The sequence below is a fragment of the Phascolarctos cinereus genome, unplaced genomic scaffold (genome assembly GCF_003287225.1).
Source record: "Phascolarctos cinereus isolate Bilbo 61053 unplaced genomic scaffold, phaCin_HiC Scaffold_4;HRSCAF=312, whole genome shotgun sequence".
Classification (NCBI taxonomy): domain Eukaryota; kingdom Metazoa; phylum Chordata; class Mammalia; order Diprotodontia; family Phascolarctidae; genus Phascolarctos; species Phascolarctos cinereus.
In genome coordinates, this window is record NW_027555847.1 from 138,020,287 (window position 1) to 138,044,513 (window position 24,227).

The 24,227-nt window shown below is 37.5% G+C and overlaps 1 protein-coding gene across 2 annotated transcripts in view; it reads right to left on the reverse strand.

The window, feature by feature from the left end:
* The window catches only part of TRAP1 (TNF receptor associated protein 1), a 78,454-nt gene extending 61,038 nt beyond the window's left edge, over nt 1–17,416 (reverse strand). Inside the window, exon 1 of one of the 2 annotated variants that reach the window (XM_020995521.2) lies at nt 17,195–17,416. In XM_020995521.2, coding sequence (XP_020851180.1) covers nt 17,195–17,291 — 97 coding nt within the window. In that variant the 5' untranslated portion in view covers nt 17,292–17,416. Of the gene's footprint in view, nt 1–16,758; nt 16,782–17,194 lie in introns of those variants that run through there. The other variant, XM_020995522.2, reaches the window with a different exon arrangement.
* Nucleotides 17,417–24,227: the final 6,811 nt, after the last annotated feature.

A 24,227-nucleotide genomic window follows, 5' to 3' on the forward strand; every position in this document is an offset into this window, starting at 1 on the left:
AAGAAAAATAAATTCATAGTAACCATGTCCAAAAATGTGTGCCAAGTTTTCTTAATCCATCAGGTGGACTGAAAACTCAATCATCAGTCCTCTAGAATCAAGACTAATCATTGTACTGATCCTAAGTTCTTAAATCTTTAAAATGAATTGTCTTTACATGTTGATAGTACAGCATAAATTGCTCTCCTGCACTGTACACAGTAACAGCAACATTGAGTGATGATCAACTATGACAGATTCAGCTCTTCTCAGCAATACAACAATCCAAGACAATTCCAAAAGACTCAGGATGGAAAATGCTGTCCACATCCAGAAAAAGAACTACGCAATCTGAATGCAGATCAAAGTGTACTATTTTCACTTTTTTTTCCTTTCTTGTGGTTTTTACCTTTTGTTCTGATTCTTCTTTCACATCACTAATGTGGATACAAATTTAACATGACTGTACATGTATAACATGTCAGATTGCTTGCTATATTGGGGAAGGAGGTAGGAGGGAGAGGTGGGGAGGGAAGGAGAAAATTTTGGAAATCAAAATCTTATAAAAGTGAATATTGAAAACTATTACATATAATTGGAAAAAAATAAAATACTATTAAGTGGAGAAACAAAAAAACTGTTCTCCTGGTTCTACTCACTTCATTTGACATCCATACAAATCTATGTTTCCTCTGAAATTGTTTTTTTCTTCCTTTCTTAAAACACAACAGTATTCTATTACATTAATACACCATAATTCATTCTCCCATTTCCCAAATGACATGAACTCCCTTAGTTTCCAGTTTTCTGTCACCACAAAAAGGACTCCTATACTTTTTGGACATACAGAATTGCTCCCTCTTTTTTTTTAATCTTCTAGGGGTGCTCTTTCTGGGTCAAAGAGAATCTAAGCACAAACTTTTAAAGAGCCGATGCCCTTTGGGCCATTTGGTTTGAATCAATACTTTTCTGCTGTGATTCATTCTTACTTGGAAGGTTATAATTACAAAATAAATCAATACTAAATTTCAATGGATTACTTCAGAAAAAAAAAGTTGAACAAGATATGTACTGGAAGAACAAAGGATAGCAAAGGATCAATGAATGACCAGCTGATCCGAGGTGCCAGACCAGAATTTCTGAGGGAGGGAATTTCACAGGCTAAAGGATGGCCAAGAAAGCATTCAATTTAACAAGCATTTATTAAGGATCCACTAAGAAAAGGTATAGTGCTAGGTATGCCCTGGGGATATAAAGATAAAATAAACCGTCCCTTAACTTCAAAGAGTTCATGGTCTACTTGAAATAAAGGAACTGTAACGATTAAGTGCTTCAAAACCCAATAGTTATAATTATATCCACATAAAAATCCTCATAACTCCTTTTCCCATCTCCTATCAACCTATCTTATCTATATTAACAACAGAAGAGTCTTTCAACAGTAATTTCACTGTCAATGTCTGGCTTGCTAAAAAACTAATATGGTTGGTTCCCTACTGATTCTCAGACCAAATCTAAATATACTTCATTCTGACACTGAAAGGCCTTCAACAACTGGTCCCACCTTCATCTATTCTTCCATACCAGGCCAGATTGTCTATTCACTGTTCCTCACAAATGCGATGCTCATCCTCACCTGTTCACATGTTATCTGCCCCTGAAGCCAGGAATGCTCATTTTGACTACCTCCCCCAAAAGCACCAGTACAGGGTTAGACATAGAACAGGTACTTCATCAGTGCCTGTTGACTTACTGGCACATAAAGGATTTAAATAGTAAAAAGGGGAAAGGCTGCCAGTTTTTCACTGCAGTAAATCCTGTTTATAAGTAATTCATGCTTCATTTCCATTGAACAACATTTGGTAAACTGTGTTTCTTCAAAGTTTCATTCTCTCCAGCTTTGCTCTTTTTCTAATCTTCGTTCCCTTGAAACAACCACAAACTATTTCAGGGACCTTCATACATTCTACCTGATCTTCATCCCTCCTTAACTAAAACTGGCCCCTTTTCTTCCTCTTAGCCTCTCCCCCTGCACTTAAACTCAGAAGGGGGAAAAACACATGAATTTCACAAGAAATAGAAAAATCCGAGGAATGAGATTCCAATATCTTGGGGCTTCCTTTCCATCAAGTCAAAATTCAAAGCAGAACCCAGAACTGGGAAAAGGAAAGAGGTGAAGGACGTGATCCATAATGGTTTCCAAAAGAGACTTCTAATATTTCTCAGTACAATTCCAAGGATATAATAATTAGAAACCCACCTAGTAACCAACTAGATTTCAGGTGAATAAGGACATACAGAATTAAGTCTCAAATAGATAATGCAATACTATTTAAACCAGATACCAAACATGTTATCTACAATGCTTCTTCCTTTGCCTCTTTCCCCCAATGCCCCAAAGGAAAAACCACAAACCTCAATGACACAATACAATGTTCTAGTGTTAAATTATTTGGTGGTTTAGGTCACAAAAAATAGGAAGCATTAAGAGGCAGAATATGCCACAAAAACAAAAAGGCCTAGGGAAGAAGGACAATGCTACAGATTTCATCCCAACCAAAATTCTACCTATCCTGCAAAGCCAAGCTCAAAACCTTTCTTCCTCCATGAAGCCTACCTGCCCTGACCAAGTGGTCAGCTCACACTGGCTTCACATACCCCTTAATTTATCATGCATCTGAAAAGTGACCCTTGTTATAGTTCTTCTGTTACTATTATTTGACTTTTCACATATTCGTGAACTTTGTCTTCCCAAGCAGACGGGAAACTCTTGAAATTGCTTTCCAGTCATCAATGGTTTAATTACCAAATCTGATGACCTTTTCAAAGTCCTCATCCTACTTGAACTGCTTCAGTTAACAGTTAACAATTTCTCTCTCTCCTCTCTCCCCACACACACACCTTCATCAATTTCCATGAGTTTAATTATTATCTCCATGCCATTTGACTCACAGATCTAAATATCAACTCATCTCTCTGCTGAGCTTATATCCTATTGGACATTTCCAGCTGGATGTTTCTCAAACTCATCATGCCCAAAACAGAGTTCGTCATCTTTCCTATCAAACTCACCTTTTTACCAAACTTTCCTATTTCTGTTGAAGACGCCACCATTTACATAGCCTCTCAGGCTCAAAACCTCTGTATCACATAATCACTGCTAAATCTTACCGCTGAAAACTTTCACACTCCCAGACTGAGCTGAGAAAAGAGCAGACGGATATAAAAGAACAGAAGTTCAGGCCAAACACCCCAGTACTAACATAAAGTCCAAAGTCAAGAAGCAGTCTGGAAAAATGAGTAAAGACAGGGCACCTAGGTGGCACAGTGGACAGAGCACCAACACTAGAGTCAGGAGGATTTGAGTTCAAATCCAGCCTGAGACCCTTACTAGCTAGCTGTATGACCTTGACCCACTGCCTCCAAAATTAAAAAAAAAATAACACACACAAATGAACAAAGAGAAAAAGAACTTGACCGTAAAAAGATACTTACAGTGACAAGGGAGCTCAAGACTCAAACAGAAAAGAATAACTTGAAAATCTCTACAAGCAAAGCTTCAAAGAAAAATGCAGACCAGACAAAACCTAACAAGAATTCCTAGAGAAGTGAAAGCAGAGAGAGAGAGAGAGAGAGAGAAGTATAAACAGGGGGGGAGGGGAATAGGATGTTGGGAAATACAAAGTAATCAAAACTATGAATGTTACTGATAGCAGAGCGGATTAAAAACCAGAATCCTATAATATATTGTTTATAAGAAACACATTTAGCACTGAGAGATATATACAGAGTAAAGGTAAAAAGCTGGAGAGGAATCTATTACAATTCAGCTGACATAAAAAAAAGCAGGAGTAGCTTTCATAATCTCAAGCAAAGCAAAAGCAAAACTAGATCTAATTAAAAGACATGGAAGGAAACTATATCTTGCTAAAAGGTACCAGAGACCAGCACTTCTTAAATGGTGGGTCACAACCCCATGTGGTCTCAAAAAATTTGGCAACAGTAAATACAAAGTTTTACAAAGTTGGCAACAGTTCTAAATACGAAGCACTGCCACTTTGTACTACACATGTCCTCCCACCAGGCAACAACAATGAATGCTGCTGAAACGCAAAAATTTCGCAGATGGAAAAAGTTTAAGCCCTGCCATAAACAATGAAGTAATAGCATTACTAAACATACATGCACCAAATAGTATAGCATCCAAATCTTTTTTTTAAACAGTATTTTTTCCAATTACATGTAAAGATAGCTTTTAACACTCATTTTTGTAAGATTTTGAGTTCCAAATTTTTCTCCTTCCCTCTCCCCTCCCATAATTTTTTCAGCCATTGCACAACTGATGGGCATCAATTTCCAATTCCTGGCCACCACAAAGAGCTGACATAAATATTATGTATATGTGGGTTCTTTTCCATTTTTTATGATCTCTTTGGGATACAGACTTTGTAGTGGCATTACTTGATCAAGGGGTATGCAGAGTTTGATTGCCCTTTGGGCAAAGTTCCAAAGAATGGCTGGATCAGTTTACAACTCCACCAACAGTGCATTAGTGTCCCAATTTTCCCACATCTCCAACATTTATCATTTTCCTTTTCTGTCACATTAGCCGATTTGATAGGTATGAGGTGGTGCCTCAGAGTTGTTTTACTTTGCATTTCTCTCATCAATAGTGATTTTAAGCATTTTTTTATATGACTATAGATAGCTTTAATTTCTTCCTCTGAAAACTCCCTGTTCATATCCTTTGACCATTTATCAATTGGGAAATGACTTGCATGCTTATCAATTTGACTCAACTCTATATATATGAGAAATGAGGCCTTTATCAGAAAGTGGCTGTAAAAATTGTTTCCCAGTTTTCTGCTTTCCCTCTATTCTTGTTTGTATCGGTTTTGTTTGTGCAAAAACTTTTTAATTCAATGTAATCAAAATTATCCATTTTGCATTTCATAATGTTCTCTATCTCTTGTTTTATCATAAATTCTTCGCTATTCCATAGATCTGATGAGTAAACTATTCCTTGCTCTCCTAATTTGCTTATGGTATCACCGTGTGAGGTGTTGTTTTATGCTTAGTTTCTGCCATACTATGTTCCAGTTTTCCCAGAAGTTTCTGTTAAATACTGAGTTCTTATTCCAGAAGCAGAAGTCTTTGGATTTATCAAACAATAAATTGCTATAGTTATTGACTACTGTGTCTTGTGTACCTAACCTATTCCACTGATCTACCACTCTATTTCTTAGCCAGTACCAAATAGTAAACATTTCTAAAAGAGAAGTTAAATGAGTTATAGGAGGGAACAGACAGTAAACTATACTAGAAAGGGACTTCAACCTTCCCCTCTCATAACTTGATAAATCTAAATACAAAATAAACTAGAAAGACGTTAAGGAAGTAAACAGAATTTTAGAAAAGTTAGATATGATAGGTCTCTGAAGAAAACTGAATGAGGATAGAAAGGAACATACCTTTTTTTCAGAGATACATGACACCTGCACAAAAATTAACAATTTATTAGGGAATTAAAAACCTCAATCAAATGCAGAAAGGCAGAAATATTAAATGCATCCTTTTCAGATCATGATGTAATGAAAATTACATTTAATAAAGGGCCATGGAAAGACAGATTAAAAATTAATTTGAAAGTAAATAATCTAATCCTAAAGAACGTGTGGGTCAAACAACAAACCACAGTAACAATTAATAATTTCATCAAAGAGAATGACAATAAATAAGACAACATATCAAAATTTATGGGATGCAGCCAAAGCAGTACTTAGGAGAAATTTTATATTTCTAAATGCTTATGTCAATAAAATACAAAAAGAAGAGATCGATGAACTGGGCATGCAACTAAAAAGGCTAGAAAAAAAAATCCTCAATTAAATAACAAATCAGAAATCCTGAAAATCAAAGGAGAGATTAATAAAATAACCAATATATAAAACTAAGAACTGGTTTTATGAAAAAAAAATCAGTAAAATAGATAAACTATTGATTAGTTTGATTTTTTTAGGGGCAGCTAGGTGGCGCAGTGGATAGAGCACCAGCCCTGAAGTCAGGAGGAGCTGAGCTGAAATCCGGCCTCACACCGGCCTTAAAAAAAAAACAAAACTACTTAGTTTGATTTTTTAAAAAAAAAGAAAACAAAATTACTAGTATCAAAAAATGAAAGAGTGAATTAACCACCCATGAAGAGGAAATTATAACAACTTGGAGCTATTTTGCCCAATTGTATCTCAATAATTCTGACAATCTAAGTGAAATGGAGGAATATTTATAAAAATATAAACTACCCAGATTAACAGAAGAGGAAATAGAATACTTTAATAACTTCATTTTAGAAAAAGAAATTGAACAAGCTATCAGTGAACTCCCTAAGAAAAAATTCCCCTAGGGCCAGATGAATTTTTTTTTGCCTTTTTTTTTTAAGTGAGGCAATTGAGGTTAAGTGACTTGCCCAGGGTCACACAGCTAGTAAGTGTCAAGTGTCTGGGGTCATATTTGAACTCAGGTCCTTCTGACTCCACGGCTGGAGCTCTATCCAGTGTGCTACCTAGCTGCCCCTGGGCCAGATGAATTTACAAATGAATTCTACCAAACATTTAAAGAACAATTAATTCCAATACTGTATAATCCATTTGGGAAAATAGGAGACTACCAAATTCCTTTTATGACACAAATATGGTGCTGATACCTAAACCAGGAAGAGTCAAAACAGAGAAAGAAAATTATAGACCGATTTCCCTAATGAACATTGATGCAAAAATTTTAAATAAAATATTAGCAAGAAGATTACAGGAATTTATCACCAGGATAATACACTACGATCAGGTGGGATTTATTCCAGGAATGCTGGGCTGGTTCAATATTAGGAAAACTATCTGGGGCAGCTAGGTGGCACAGCACAGTGGATACAGCACCAGCCCTGGAGTCAGGAGGACCTGAGTTCAAATCTGACCTCAGACACAACACTCACTAGCTGTATGACCCTGGGCAAGTCACTTAACCTCGATTGCCTTGCCAAAAAAAAAGAAAAAGAAAACTATCAGCAAAACTGACCATATCAATAACACCAAAAGAAATCATATGATTATCTCAAAAGATGCACAAAAAGCTTTTGACAAAATACAGCACCTATTCCTATTAAAAACACTAGAGAGCATAGGAATAAAGGGAGCTTTGCTTAAAATGGTAAGTAGTATCTATCTAAAACCATCAGCAAGCATTATCTGTAATGGGATAATGCCAAAAGCATTCCCAATAAGATCAGGAGTGAAAAGGAAGCCCATTATCACCACTATTATTCAATATTATACTAGAAATACTAGCTTTTGCAATTAAGAAAAAGAAATCAAAGGAATTAGACTAGGCAATGAGGAAACTATCACTCTTTGCACATAAGATGGTATACTCAGAAAATCAACTAAAAAACTACTTGAAATAACTAATAAATTTGTCAAAGTTGCTGGCTATTAAAAAAACCCACATAAATCTTCAGCATTTCTATATATTACCAACAAAGCCCAGTAACAAGAAACAGAAAGAGAAATTCCATTTAAGATAACTGCAGACAATATAAAATAGTTGGGAGTCTACCTGCCAAGACAAATCCAGGAACTATATGAATACAATTACAAAACACTTTTCACACAAATAAAGTCAGATCTAAACAACTGGAAAAATATTAATTGCTCATGGGAAGGCCAATCTAATATAATAAAAATGACAATTCCACCTAAATTATTTTATTTTTTCAGTGCCATACCAATCAAACTACCAAAAAATTATTTATAGAAAAAATAATAACAAAATTCATTCTGGAAGAACAAAAGGTCAAGAATATCAAGGGAATTAACAGGGGGGAAAATGCAATGAATGGCGGCCTAGCCATACCAGATCTAAAACTATATTATAAAGCGGCAGTCATCAAAACTATTTGGTACTGGCTAAGAAATGGAATCATGGATCAGTGGAATAGGTTAGGTACACAAGACACAGTAGTCAATGCCTATAGCAACCTACTGTTTGATAAACCCAGACTTCAGCTTTCTGGAACTCATTATTTGACAAAAACTGCTGGGAAAACTGGAACAAAATATGGCAGAAACTAGGCATAGACCAACATTTACATCCCTAAATGCGTATATCAATAAGAGAAAGCAGGGAAAATGTTACATTTATCCTTCCTGAATTTCATCTTACAAGGTTTGGCCCAATATTTTAGCCTGTCAAGATACTTTTGGATCTTCACAGTCATTTAGTATGTTAGCTGTTCCTCCCAGTCTTGTGTTATCTGCAAATTTAATGAGCATGCTATCTATGCCTTTATCCAATCCAATTATTTTGATAAAAATGTTAAACAGCCCAAGACCATTTAAATCCCTAAGGCCTTCCACAGACAAACAGACTGAACCATTAACAATTAATTTTTTGAGGCCCACAATCCAACCACTTCTGAATCTATTTATGTTTTCTCTAATCCATATCTCCCCATCTTCTCCACAGGAATAATATAAAATACATTACTGAAAGGTTTACTAAAATCTAGGTAAATTAGTATTTTATATTAGCATTCAGCATTCCTCTCATCTATTTTAGGAATCTTGTCAAAAAAAGGAAATGGGGTTAGTTCTTGACAGAAGACATGTTGGCTCTTTGTAATCACCATTTCCCCATCACCTGGGATAGCAGCAAAGAGTCCTTCTTGGAAATGAAAGTCCTTCAGTTTGGCTCCAAATTGCCTTTCCAAACTTGTTCATATTACTAACCTTCTAGTACTCTTCATTCCAGGAAAAGTGCAATAATTGTTCACCCAACTATACATCCCATCTCCCACCTCCATGTCTACTGAAAGCTGTCCTTCAGGGTAGGAATGCACTTCCTCTACTCCTCCACCTAGAATCCCTGGTTTCCTTCAAGGCTTGGTGGTGATCTCTTCTTTGAAGATCTTGTGGATTCCTCCATTTACTAGTGCTCCCTCCCTCAGCAAATTAGACTGTAGTTATTTACCCATTTACATATAAATATGTATTGTCTCTACTCTACCCCATGCAAGTTCTCTAAAAACTTTATTTTTGGATTTGTATTCCAAGCCCAGCATAATACTTTACTTAGTAGGTATTTAATAAATTGTTGCTAAGCACTCATCATTCAAAAGAAACTTGCCAAATCTAATAACCTTTTCTCAACTTTGGTCTTCTTTACTAATATGCAGCACTTGACATTATCACTTCCTCCTGGATCTTCTTTCTTCTCTTGATTTTCTTGACACTGATTTCTCTTGGCTCTCTTTCTATCCATCCAATTAATCCAACAGTCTCCTTTCCTTGCTCTTCATTCATGTCACATTCACTAACAGTGCCCCTCATAGAAGAAAGTGTCTCACCTCCTTTCACTCCTTTCACTCTTTCGCAGAGGTAATGAGTGTGTAGCTAGGGGACACTGAAGATAATGTCAGAATCATTGGATTTGGTAAATTTTTTCTCTTCTTTATTAAAAAAACATTGTCACAAGGAATGGCTCTCTGGGAAGGAGAGGGGGCAGGGCAAGAGACAAAAGGGGAAATCTAGGCGATGTAAAAACAAAAGATCAAAAGCAAACAATTTTTTAAAAGTTGTCCTTTTTTTTTTAAGTAGTGAAATGTTAGGGATTGTAACTAAGTTACAACCCCACTGACACCTTTTTCTGTCTGCCTTAGAATATTCTTTGCAGGCAGGGCAAGCTGCAATTACAGATACCACATTTTCCACAATTTCATGACATTCCAAAACACATGGCTTAAAAACTGTACACCTGAAAAGGCACTGAAGTCACCTTCCAAGATGCAACTGGCTCAGGTTGTTGACATCATTTTGTGATCCCCTAAGTATAAACAGATGTAAGAGAGCTCTTGTCTCTCTGGTGATTGGCTAGTGGACTCCTATGGGCAACTCAGAAGCAGGGGAGCTCTGTTTTAGCTGCATCAGTGTATGGTGTCCTTGCTACATATCCTCCTCCTGCTATATAAACTGCTAAATGACCTACAAATGTACCACTTCATTCCACTATCAGATCTAAACTACCAAAGGAGTTAGCTTGAGTGAGACCCAAGTTAGAAGTTACATATATAGAATCTTTCACAAATAATCTTTTTCTTATTAATATTCATTTCCACTTATCCACATTTAATGATTCATTTAAAAGTGTTACTTCTATAATACCCACTCCTCAATTCCTTCCTTATATGTAGACTTCTATTTCTGGCTCCCAATTAAATAAGTTTCCCTCTCTTATTCCTCCCTCTTTCTTCCCCAGAGTATTCCTTTAGCCTTCATTTTCCTTTATTTTAAGATCATCAAAACATAATAAAATTACTACAAGGCCTCCCTTTTCTCTTATTTAATTTCATAACCACTGATGTCATTAAAATTCTGACAGATTACTTTTATCATCCCCACAACAGAATGCAAACATTTCACCTTATAAAGTCTCTCCCAATTGCTCATTTATACATTACCACTTTACGCTTCTGCTTCTCTTTACTCCTGTCTCTGTATTTCAAGGCTTCTGCTAAGCTCAGATCTTTTCATCAGTGATGCCTGTAAGACCTTTATTTCATTAAAGATCCATTTCCCCTCCTGCACCATTAATATTCAGTTCTGCTGGGTATATTAATAGTTGCAAGCCTTTATCTTTTATGTTTTGGATATACTTCAAGCTCTCCATTCTTTCACATTAGAGCTGCTAAAATCTTGTGTGAGCCTCAGTGTAGTTTCTCAGTACTTGAATTAATTGTTTTTGGCTGCATGTAGTATTTTTTATTTGACCTGAAAGCTCTGGATTTTGGCCAAGATGGCTCCTAGGAGTTTTCATTTGGGGGTTTCTTTCACAAAGTGACTATTTTCACTTTGCTATCTGGTTCAAACAGGTCTGGGTAGTTTTCTTTTATGATTTCTTGAAAAATGATATCTAGGCCTTTTTTTGATCATAGCTTTCAGCTAGTCTAATGATTCTTAAATTATCTCTCTCTCTCCTTAATGTTTTTTTAGTCAACTGTTTTTTGCTACAAGATAGCTTATGTTTTCTTCAAAATTTTGTTCCTTTGACTTTGTTTTAATATTTCATATTATCTCATAGAGTCAATCTTTTTTATTTAATCTCTATTTTTTCACCTACATGTATAACAAAAATTTCAATTACATGTGTAACACACATTTTTAACATTTGTTTTAAATAATTCTGATCTCCTCCCTTCCTCCTCTCCCTCTTTCTTGAGAAGGCAAGCAATCTGATATAGATTATACCTGTGAAGTCATGTAAAACACTTCCATATTAGCCCTACTGGAAAAGAAAACACAGGACACCCCCCGCCAAAAAAGGAATAAAGCAGCAAAAAAAAAACCAAACATGTTTCCATCTGCATTCAGACTGCATCAGTTCTTTCTCTGAAGATGAATAGCATTTTTCATCATAACTCCTTCAAAATTGTCTTGGATCATTGTATTTATCAGAATAGCTAAGTCATTTACAATCATTTATCATCATACAATATTACTATTACTGTGTACAATGTTCTGGTTCTGCTCATTTCACTTTGTATCAGTTCATGTAAATCTTCCAAGTTTTTCTGAAAACATCCTGCTCATCATTTCTTACAGCATAAGGGTATTCCATCACAACCACATACCACAATTTGTTCAGCCATTCCCTCATCGATGGGCATCCCCTCAATTTCTAATTCTTTGCCACTACAAGAAGAAGTGCTATAAATATCGTTGTATGTATGGGTCCTTTTTCTTTTTCTCTAATTTCTGAGGTATAAACCTAGTAGTGGTACTGCTGGGTCAAAGGGCATGAACAGTTTTATAGCCCTTTGGGTGTAGTTCCAAATTGTTTTCCAATATGGTTGGAACAATTAATTCACAACTGCACCATCAGTGTCCCAATTTTTCCATATCCCCTGCAACATTTGACATTTTCCTTTTTTGTCACATTAGCCAATCTGATAAGTGTAAGGTGGTACCACAGTTATTTTAATTCGCATTTTTCTAATCAGTAATGATTTAGAATATTTTTTTCATATGACTATAGATAGCTTTGATTCTGAAAACTGCCTGTTCACAGACTTTCACTAGATTTAATAATTTCTAATTGGTTCATTTAACTTTCAAAGAGTCTGTTGCTTGGGTATGGTTTTGTACCTCTTGTGCTAAGATTTTAATTCTCATTTCTTTTCCAATTCTTTGCTCTATCAATCTCATTCCATTACTAATAACTTTTAACTCAAATCTCGTTTTGTTTAGATTAGGAATTGGAGTCTAACTTGTTCAAGCTATGTTTTGGGGGGGTTTTTTCCTTGAAGTTTTGCTTGTAGGTGTTTTATTCTCTCTTTCAGGTTTCTGTCTTGGGCATCTCTGGCATCATGGTAGCTCTTTATCTTTTTTTTGTTTAGTTACTCTTCCAGCCTCATTTCCAGGATTGGGACATTATTTTATTTATTTTATTGGGACACGTTCTGTGCACAGGTCTTATATCCAAGATATATAAATAACAGGTTCAAACATATGTGTAACCATATGGTCTTGGATGATCCTGGGTCCTGTTGCCGTATTCTTCAGATACTGAGTGAGTACTAGGTCCTTCAAAAAATCACCTTTTTTTGAAGGGTTCAACTTAAGTCAAGAAGCTGCAGACTTTCAGCAAGCTCTATGCTAGATCAAGGTCACTGTCCTCCTAGCCAGGAGTGGAGGAACCTGTGGCCAGGAACCCAGAAAGCCTTGTGCACAAGCAACACAGCTCAGGGTGGTGCTCTAGTGTTTGCGTGCTTTTCTTTTAAGGCCCTCCCTCCCCCATTAGCTAGCTAAAAGGCACAGCAGGTTCAGAGCTATTGCACTGCTAGCCTAACACTGTTCTTGGCCCAGAGGGAGGTCCCACACTGCTGACTAGGTCCAAGGCTGAGTCTATAATCCTGGACTACACCTTTCTACAGTTCCTGCCTTGGTCATCTGCCTATGGGTCAAATTTGTGATCTTGGGCTAGAAAGATTCCCCACTCTACTTTTTCCTTAGATTTCCTAATCACTACTTTGTCTGACAGTTTTTACTGGAGTAGTAGTGGGGGAAGTAGGGGTATACTGCTTTCTCATACACTGGCAGCTTGGCTGACTATTTAAATACGTTTTAATTCATCCCAAAAATATTATTTTTATCCACATTTTTTAAAATTCCATAGATATCCACAGAATAATAAACATCATCTGAGTATATATCTAGTGCCGGAAGGGACAGGAAAAGCAATCTAATTCAACCACTTTCATTTTACAGATAAGAAAACAGGACCAGGAATGTGAAATGACTTGCCAAAAGGTCACACAGAGGTAGTATTGAAGGTAAAATCTGAATGTAGGTTTTCTGACTATGGATCTAATGTTCTTTCCACAGTACCATATTCCATCAAGGAAGTTCAGGAGTAAGAATGAAGTCAGACTAAGAGAAATCATTTCCCAAAAGAAAACTTGTTAAAACAGTGGCTTTATTAGTTTTATTTATGTAATATGAAAAATACAACTTATAAATTAAAGATCATGTTACTGAATAATTCCACTTTTAAAATCCAAGTACAATGTAGAGAAGAATTAAATGGGCTTAGAAAACATGTACCTATTGGGAAATGGCCAACTCTGATAAAAATACTGACATACTGAGAAGTAGAATTATTCTAGAACTACAAAAATTCCCAAATACAGATTGAATACCCCCATAGTTTTGCACCATTCTATATATATACCACAAGGAATTTATCAAAGAGATGAAGAAACATAGATCAATGGTTTGGGAATTTGGATGATTTAAAACCTCACTGAAAGTCCAGAGGTTTTGGTTGCTCTTAGTTACTTAGTTAGGGCATCCTAGTACAATAAAAATAATAGTACTACTTGAATTACTTACCTTTTCCACACCATATTAATCAAACTACCAAATGATTACTTTATAGAGCCAGAAAAAAACAATAACAAAAGGGTCAATAATACCAACGGAAAAAATGAAAAAAGTAAAAGACCTCAAATTTTATTACAAAACAGTAGTCATTAAAACTATCTGATACAGGTCTAAAAACAGAGAGGTAGGGAGATCAGTGGGACAAATTAGATATGTAACATACAGAAGCAAAAAACCACAGTAGCTCAATTTTCAATAACCCCCTCAAATCCCAATTACTGGGGCAAGGACCCACTACTTAACAAAAACTGCTGGGAAAACTAGAAAGTATTTAGGAAGCAATTAGATTTAGACCAACACCTCACACAATATACGACCTAGATATAAAACATCAAAAACAAATTAGAAGAGCAAGGAAGGACACCTTTAGCAACTATGGATAAAGAATTCTTTACCAAGCAGAGGAAAGAAAGGATCACAGGAGATAAGATGGAAAATTTGAGTTACATAACATTTTAAAGCTTTTGCACAAACAAATCCAGTGCAGTTAAAATTAGAAGGGAAACAGTGAACTGAGGGGAAAAAATCTTTGCAGTAAGTTTCTCTGATAAAGGGCTTATATCCAAGATATGTAAATAATTAAAATATATAAAAACAAGAGCCATTTTCCTAAAGAAAATAGGCCAGAGGATATGACCAGGTAATCCTCAAAGAAAGAAATCCAAGCTATCAACACCCCTATTAAAAATATTCCTAATCAGTAATAGTGAAGTACAAATCAAAATACATTTGAGATTCCTCATCACATTTATTATTAAAGACCAACAAAGAAAATTAAAAAAGAAAAGGGCAACTGTAAGAAGGGCTTCAGGAAAAACAGCTGACCAATGTGTTATTGGTGTTGCTGGGAGTATGTCTTTTTGAAAAACAATTTGGAACTATGCCCCCAAAAGTCACTAAACTGTGGGGTCCTTTGGCCCAGTGATACCACTAGTAAGTTTCCAGGCCAAACATACCAAGATTGAGTAACAGGACTCATATGTACAAAAATATTTACAGCAGCTCTTTTTGTAGTGTCCAAGAATTGGAAATTAAGAGGATGCCCATCAACTAGGGAATGGCTAAACAAATTATAGTATACAAATGTTGGATATTTCACCACAACAAATGATCAAAGTAATAGATTTGGAGAAACCTGAGATCTATATAAAATAATGCTGAGTGAAGTGAGCAGAACCAATAAGTACCATGAACATGAAGAGCAGGGGGAACTACTTGAAAGACTTAAAAACACAATGACCAACCCCTTTTCCAGAGGACAATACGGAAGTATGTTGCTCAGGACTGAATGGTCTGCCATTTTCAGAGAACACTGTCAAAATTTTGTCTTGACTATGCATAAGAGGTTTGCTTTTTTGTTTGTTTTTGTATCAATGACAGTAAAGAAAGTGGAAGGGAAAATGAGAAAATGGCTATTGGGGCTGTCAAAAGAAAAAGGTCAGGGGCAGCTAGATGGCACAGTGGATAGAGCACTGGCCCTGCAGTCAGGAGGACCTGAGTTCAAATCTAGCCTCAGACCAAACACCTGACACTTACTAGGTGTGTGGCCCTGGGCAAGTCACTTAACCCCAATTGCCTAAAAAGGAAAAAAAAAAAAAAAAGAAAAAGGTCACTGAAATATTTTTAAATACAAAAGAGACAAGAAAGAAAGCCAGAGGTAAACAAACAGGGCATAAAACTATGTTAATTTATTACATACATACTAGGTACTGCATACTAAATGTTATTTGGTGTTTAAATTCAGAATTTAAATTTTTTATTTGGTTGGTTGGTTAGGCAATGGGGTTAAGTGACTTGCCCAGGGTCACAGAGCTAGTTAAGTGTTAGGTGTCTGAGGCCGGATTTGAACTTAGGTCCTCCTGAATCCAGGGCCGGTGTTCTATCCGCTGCTCCACCTAGCTGCCCCTTTAAATTTTTTTTAATCTCTGGGTTCTCATATAGATAGATCTGAAAAAACATTATCAAAGGTATGAGTAATATCAACTATGCCTAAAGATAATTTCACGTTGAATTAAAGAAAATGTCAAACTCTTCCACACTCACAATCAAACTATGTAAAGCAAGTGACTGCAGCACAGGGATATATTGCATATTAAAAGTTCTTTAAAGAAGTAAAAGTTGTAATGTTTATTGTGTATGTTAATAAACTTCTTTTAATTTGTCCCAGTTAATTCACACACCACTGTACTACATTGTGGTATTACCCAATCTTCCTCCTGTTCTCACAATTTCTGTCAATGGTACCACCCAGGCACCTTGCCTCCAACAGCGGAAAAGTCAATGATTCGACTCTCCCCAATCTCTCTCACCCAATCATTTCATTTGTCCCTCCCCACCCTTCTCTCTTCTCCCTTACAGCCACTACCCTCAAGGAGACAATCATCAACTACCCAATCCATTACATCAGCCTCCTAACAGGCCTTGCCATCTCCACTCTGCCAAAGAATTCATGGACAAACTAATCTTATGCATAATTTAGTTGTTCTGCTGAAAACTTTTAAATGGCTCCCTCCTGCTCAATTTCAAATTCCTTAGCCTGACATTCAAGGCCCTCCACAATTGGACAGATACCGTCTTACTTTTCCTGTCTTATTTCCCATTCCTCACTTCAAGGTAATCTACCACGCTCAACCTGAACCGTCCGTGCTGACCTTTGTGATCTTGAGACCCTTCAAGCATTCTCTTCACCATCTCTTTGATAATTCCAGCTCAAGGCCACTTTTCACAAAGTGTCTCCCATCCGGACAAGCTTCCCCTAACACTCTTCTTGCACCTCCCTAACACGAATATATCCTACCATAGCTCCCGCTGGTGTCTCTTCTATTAGGCAGGAGCTGGGTCTTTTTTTTTTTCAATCTCCTCCAGCGTCTACCTCAGTGTTTTCCATACAGACCGCGTTTAAAAAACGTCGGTTACCCAACATTTTTTTTGAAGCGCCTACTAATCGATAATCGGGCCAAATCCCAAGACCGAAAACAACCCAGGGAAATGAAAACGAAAACATTCGTTGCTTGAAATTATCGTCATTGCCCCGGGCCAGCCCGGCTTCTGCAATCCCACGTGGACTGCCTCCGCGCCGGGGTCCGAGCTCCTCCGCAGCCGGCCGCGGCTCCTCCCCAGCCCAACTCCCCCGGCGGCGGGCTGCGCCTCACTTCTTCCTCCGGAGAGGCCCGAGAAAGCTGCGGGGGTTGGAGGGTGGGGGGCGGGGGTCGCCACCCCTGCCGGCTCCTTACCTCCGGCGACAATCCGCAGCCCCGGCTCCCGTGGCCCGAGCAGAGGCCGTAGGTGTCGGCCCCCGAGCAGCAACAGTGCGCGGAGCTCCCGCGCCATGTCTTACTCCCGGGAAAGGGCTTCACCGCAGCCGACCCGGGTAAGGGTGAGGAGTAAGGTCGGCGAGAGAGAGCTGAAAACTGAGAGCGAGGAAGCAAGCGGGGCCTTCGCGAGGCGCGCGGCGGGACCGTTGACGTCACCTGCTGCGCGACCAGGCCGTCCACGCCGTTTGCCTGCTCCGCCGCCACCCTCCATCCTGCTCTGGGTCCTCTGCCTCTCAAGTGACCCTCGGAGGCTTTCCCACCGACCCCTCGACAGCCTGTGCATCTCGTGCTGGAGCATGGGAGGGAGGGGAGAGAACAAAAAGCATCCTTGAGCGGAGATTGGAATGCGGGCATACCTACTCCCACGCCGGCCAGGCTTAGGCGAAGACATACCGGCTGCAGTGTGATCCGGAAGGGGACCTCGGTGACCTTCTGTCTGGTCGCCAAGGGCAACGCTCCGCTTGCCTCCCAAGGCACCTCCGTGGGGTTGGAAGAAGGTGATGATAAAGTGTGACCTGTGACCTGTGATGCGCCAAAGTAGAGGAGAGAGAAAGAGACCCGTCTGCTTGATCGTGTCGAAGCCGCGAGTGTACGAAACTTGTGCACATCGCTTCTCATTGTCCTGTTTCCCCATCTGTAAAAAGAAGGGTTTGCATCGGCTGCTTTTGCTGCTGCTGCTGCTACTCATGATGATGATGATGATGATGATGATGATGATGATGATGATGATGACAGGTAGCGCATTAAAATTTACCAAGTTCTGGAGCTTGGTTATCTCGAAGTTCTAAGGACACCCCCCCATCTCCCCTGTTCAGACAGGCACTCCCCAAATCCAAGTTAGAAGAGGGGTCTTCTAGTCCAGCCCCTACCTGATCAAGAACTAGTGGTCATCTGGCCTTTGTTTCAAGCCCTGTAGTGAGATGGAAACCCACTCCCTCCCGAGGGCGGTCTCAGCTCTCATTGTTAGGACATTTCTCCTCAAACTTGCCTCTCTGCAACTTTCACTCTTTGCTCCAAGTTCTTCCCTCCGGGGTCAGACAGAACTAATCCACATTCTACATGAAAGCCCTTTGGATACGTGAAAACGATTAGCATGTTTCTCCTAAGCCAGTGGTCTTAATCCCATTTCACCCAGGTCATTCCTCATGTGGCATGATCTTGAGGGCCGTCACTGTTCTAGTCACCCTCCTCCCCAGGCTTTCTAGCTTATGAATGTCTTTCCTACAGTGGGATGCTTAGAGCTGAACGCAATACTCCATATGTAATCCCAGCAGAGCAATCAAGCAACAATCATTATCTACTTAGTGCTTACATTGTATAGAGTGTTAAGCTATAGAGAGACAAAAAACAAAATAAGCCTCAGCCTTCAAGGGACTTACTTTCTATCTGAGAGAGATAACATATAACATAAATATATTCAAAATAAACATAAGTTAATTTGGAAGAGAAGAAACTAGTTCTTGAGAGATCAGAAAAGGTTTCATGAGCTTGAGCTAAGCTTTGAAAGAAATAGGACTTTTAAGAGGCAGAGGTGAAGATGAAGTATAGTGCTTTTCAGGCATGAGGACCAATATCAATGCAAAGGCACTGAGACTGGAAATACTGTGGGTGGTACAGGGCAAAAACAGTTTTTGCCTCTCTTTGTATTTCTGGGGCATAAGCACTGTGCCTGATAGTAAGTACTTAGTAAATTGCTGGTGACCCACTGATTGATTTTCATAGTTATGACTAAGAGGTGAATGTTTCACCAAATGGATAGAAGCAATCACAAAAGATAAAATAAATAATTTTAATTTTATGACACTGAAAAGCTTTGGCATAAACAAAATTAATGCAACAAGGACAAAAAGGGAAGTGGTCAATTGGTGGTAAAATACAGAATTGACACATATATAAAACCAAAAGCCATTCCTCAGTGGGGTTCCCCAGTGGGGATCCCCAGTGGATAAATGGACAAGGAATAAAAATAGTTCTAAAATGAAGTATTACAAATTATTAACAACTATATGAAATAATATTCTAAATCACTAATAATAAAATGTAAAACAAAACAGTTCTGAGGTTTCATCTCATATTCATCAAATTGGAAAGGATGACAAAACCTGGGAATAATCAATATTGGATTTTAGAAAGACAAACGTTTATGCATGGTTGGTGAAACTGTGATTTGGTCCAATCATTCTGGAAAGCAATTTGAAAATATGCAAATAAGATTACTAAAATATCCATACCCTTTGACTCAGAGATTCCACTGTTAGGCATATATATACCCCCATCCCCAAGGAAGCCACTGATGGAAAGATCCCACACTCAAAAAAATATTTATAGCAGCACTTTTGTAATATCAAGGAATGGTAAAGATAATAGATGCCCATTCATGAGGGAATTGTTAAACAAAACGTCATACATTAATTTAGTGCATTGGTTCTCATTTAGTGTTTGAGAACTCCAAGGGGTTTGTGAGATGATAGTCTAAGATGTTTGTGATAAAAATTCATTAATGATTCCTTAAGCAGTAAATAAATGCTAAATTATATTACAAATATATATATTTTCCTCTGCAACATGCATGTGCATGTTTGAAACATAAGTTTGTGTCTGCAATGATTCGAAGCCATTACTATCACATGCACAATGATTTTGTTATTCCTGTGGATATCACATGAAACTCTGCTTCTGATGTGTAAGATCACTGCATCATGTGAGACAAGTAAAAGAGAAAACATAGAAAGATATCTGAGTGATATAAATGAGGAAAAGGGGAGAAGAGAGCTTTCTGTGAGTGACCCCAGTATTTTTAGTATAGTATGAAACAATGTCCTCAGCTGAGAGGTTAGGGGAAAGGGGTGCCATGGGAGGTTTGAGGAGGGATGATCTAATTTCTACCTCATTATACTTTTCAACGCACCACGTTCAAGTTAACATAACCAAAAGACGAACCATTAAAAAGCTTAGGAAGCAGAATTTAAACATCCTGGGGACAAAATCCTTCCCATAGATTCAATGGAATCTATATATTTACAGACATTTAAGTCCTCATACATAATCTTGCATTAAATTGACTCCTTTAAGTTGGCCAGGCTTGAGATGTTAGGTCTGATAACACATTAATATAGTTTCACAAATGTAATGCTGCCAGATTCAAAAGAACTTTTTACTGTACATTTAATCAGATTGGCTTGGGAGTCATAGAAACTGCTTTTTGGACCACCAACCTCCTCACCCCCTCTCCCTATATATGCATATGCACATAGAGTAAAGGTTGCTAGAGAATTTTTAACAGCTCTCTTGGCACCTTCTGTAAAAACAAAATAAAATAAAACAAAGACAATGCATTTTGAACTTTACATTCTGAACTAGGCATATACTAAAAGGCAAAAAAAAAAAGAAACCACACAAGTGTCAACATTGACATGTACACAAATACAGATTTAATGCTTGAAAAATCCATTTGCTAATTTCTTGGATCTATGCTAGGTCTTAAAACTTCCTCTGCCCACTGCCTTATCTTACAAAAAAATGAGGTAAGGGTATTATTTCTAAATTCATAGCCTGGCTTACCAGCCCAGAGACTACTCTGCATTTTGCATTTTTCTAGATTGCTGATGTAGCTGATGCTATAACTCAGCTATTCTCAAGATGAATTCTTGTATTTGTCCCTCAAGAAGTCTCTAACTGCTTGGAACAAATAAACAGACTCCAGCAACAGCTATATTGGCAGTAGGGTTATCTTACTCTGTTATTAATTCCCCCCCCATGTATTTTATTTATTTCGTTAAATATTTCTCAATTACAGGTAAAAAGAATTTTTAACATTTTTTAAAAAATTTTGATTACCAAATTCTCTTCCTCCCTTCCTCCCTTCCCCCTTCCTTGAGAAGGCAAGAACTTTGATACAGATTACACATGTGAAGTCATGCAAAACATATTTCCATATTAGCCCTGTTGCAAAAGAAAGCACAGACCCCCCCCAAAAAAAAGAATAAGAAGGAAAGTCAAAAAAGTATGCTTCAATCTTCATTCAGATTGCATCAGTTCTTTCTCTGGAGGTAAATAGCACTTTTTTCATCATAAGTCTTTTGGAATTGTCTTTGATCGTTGTATTGATCAGAATAGCTAAGTTATTCATAGTTGATGATCACATACTATTGCTGTTACCGTGTACAATGGCCACCTGGTTCTGCTCATTTCACTTTGTATCAGTTCACATAGATCTTCCCAGGTTTTGCTGAAACCATCCTGCTCATCGTTATTTATAGCAAAATAATATTCTGTCACAATCATATACCACAACTTCTTCAGCCATTCCTCAATTGATGGCCATCCCCATAATTTCCAATTCTTTGCCACCACAAAAAGAACTGCTAAATGACTAATGTGGAAATATGTTTAACATGATTGTACATGTATAACCTATATTAGATTGCTTACTGTCCTGGGGAGGGGGGAAGGGAGGAAGTAAAAGAGAAAAATTTGGAACTCAAGTTTTTACAAAAATGAATGTTGAAAACTGTCTTTACATGTAATTGGAAAAATACTATTAAAGGGGAAAAAAAGAGCTGCTATAAATATTTTTGTACCTATAGAACCTTTTCCTTTTTATTTTATCTCTGGGATACAGACCTAGTAGTGGTATTGCTGGATCAAAAGGTATGGACAGTTTTATAGCCCTTTGGGCATAGCTGGAGATTGCTCTCCAGGATGGTTGGATCAGTTTACAACTCTACCAAAAGTGTAGTAGTGTCCCAATTTTTCCACATCGTCTCAAACATTTGTCATTTTCTTTTTCTTTCTTATTAGCCAATCTCATGAGTGTGAGGTGGTACCATAGAGTTCTTTTGATTTGCATTTTTCTAATCAATAGTGGTTTAGAGCATTTTTTTTCATATCACTATAGATAGCTTTGATTTCTTTTTCTGAAAACTACCCATTCATATCCTTTGACCATTTATCAATTGGAGATCTGCCATTAATTTCTGGACATAAAATTTCATCTACTTGTCCTTCCTATGTATTTACTTTCTTTCTTTTCCCACCTGTCACTGTCAGTGGGAACTTCCTCCTGGTCCCAATAAATGACTCATGACAACCTAGTTCAATTACTGAGCCACCTATCCCATTTTTGTTATTGTTCAGTAGTTTTAATCATTTCATGACCCCATTTGGGATTTTCTTGGCAAAGATACTAGATTGGTTTGTCATTTCCTTCTGCAGCACATTTTACAGATGAGGAAACTAAGGAAAACAGGATTAAGTGAGTTGCCCAGGGTCACACAGCTAGTGAGTGTCTAAGATCAGATTTGAATTTAGGAAGATGATTCTTTCTGACTCCAGACCTGGAACTCTATCCACTTCACTATCTGACTGCCTTCCACCTACACCATACCAAGATTCTTTTTAGTACTACAAGCCAAGATTGAGGGAAGGCTTTTCTCTACACTATCCTGGTTCCCTTTCATGCCAAATATTTCAGAGGTATGCTGAAGCCAGCTCATATTGGCTCAGGAGAGCCAATTATAAAATGTTGTGTGACCATTTACACCCTGGGAATTGGCAAAAGCTACAAATAAGGGCTTGATTAATTATTTTGTTGGTTGTCTAGACTTAAAGAAAGTGATGAAGAAAATGTCAATTGATTAAATTAGATTAAACAGATTAAAATTAAAAGTGAGTCCTTTTTTTGTGTGTGAGTCTACTGTTAAACATTTACTCTTGCATATTCCTCACTATTCTCAATCACCTACAGACTTGTAACATCAGGTCCTGTATCCTACTCTTGGCATCAGTTTGTAATTACCTGATGGACAGGTTGGAATTAAGATTTGCAGCAAATACCCATAAAAGAGACTTACCAAGGATCACTGGGAGTATATGTGGAAATAGGTATCGTTCTGAAGACCTTTTCACTAGGGGTCCAGCTACCACAGATTTTGAGATAGCAACTAAATCAGGAACACATCATCATGAATTTCAGAGGCCTGATTACAAGAGACTTGACAAGCACTTTTAAAAACAACTTGGAAAGCATGAGTGATAGTTGAGATTGATACCCATAAAATGAGTGACTCAATGCTTCTTGGGGCACAGGGAATTTTAAATCACTGAAGAGAGTTGTGTGGAAGTATAATGACAGTGTAGGACCTGAAGTTAGGAAAAACTGAGTTCAAATTCAGACTTAGACACATACTAGCTATGTGACCTAGGGCAAGTTAATTGATTTCTGCCTGCCTCAGTTTCCTCATCTGTAAAATGGGGATAATAATAGTACCTCCCTTCCAAGGTTGTGATGACGTTAAAATGAACTAATATTTGTAAAAGGGCTTCACAAACATTAAAATACTATATAAATGCTAGATATTATTATTATATAACATGGAATAGTCTTGTCTAAACCATCACAAGGGAAAGCAGAGGACTAAAAGGAACTTACTATATAAATGCTAGATATTATTATTATATAACATGGAATAGTCTTGCCTAAACCATCACAAGGGAAAGCAGAGGACTAAAAGGAACTTAACAGAGGAACTATGAGACAGCCTTTGGATAGGACTATAGAAGCCAAGAAAGCAACAATAATTTATGCAGAAACTTATGCCTATTTTAAGGAAATTAATAGTCTAATAATATAATTGCTATCTTACAAACCTCACGTAGTAGAAAGAGCACTGGGTTTAGAGTAGGATGACTTGAATTTGAATCACTTTACTGTACGCCTTACTAACAATGGGACCTAGGGCAAGTAACCTAAACTCTCTCAGCCTCAGTTTTCTCACCTGTAAAGTGGGGAGAGAAAAGTGAAATAAATTATTTTTAAAGCAACTTCCAATCTTAAATTATGATTCATGCTGGTTATTAGTGATTTAAGCTTCCTTATATAGATGTTGACTATCTAGTCTGTTAGTAATGTGTTTGAGAAAAATAAAGAATAAAGAATAATACATTCCTGAAT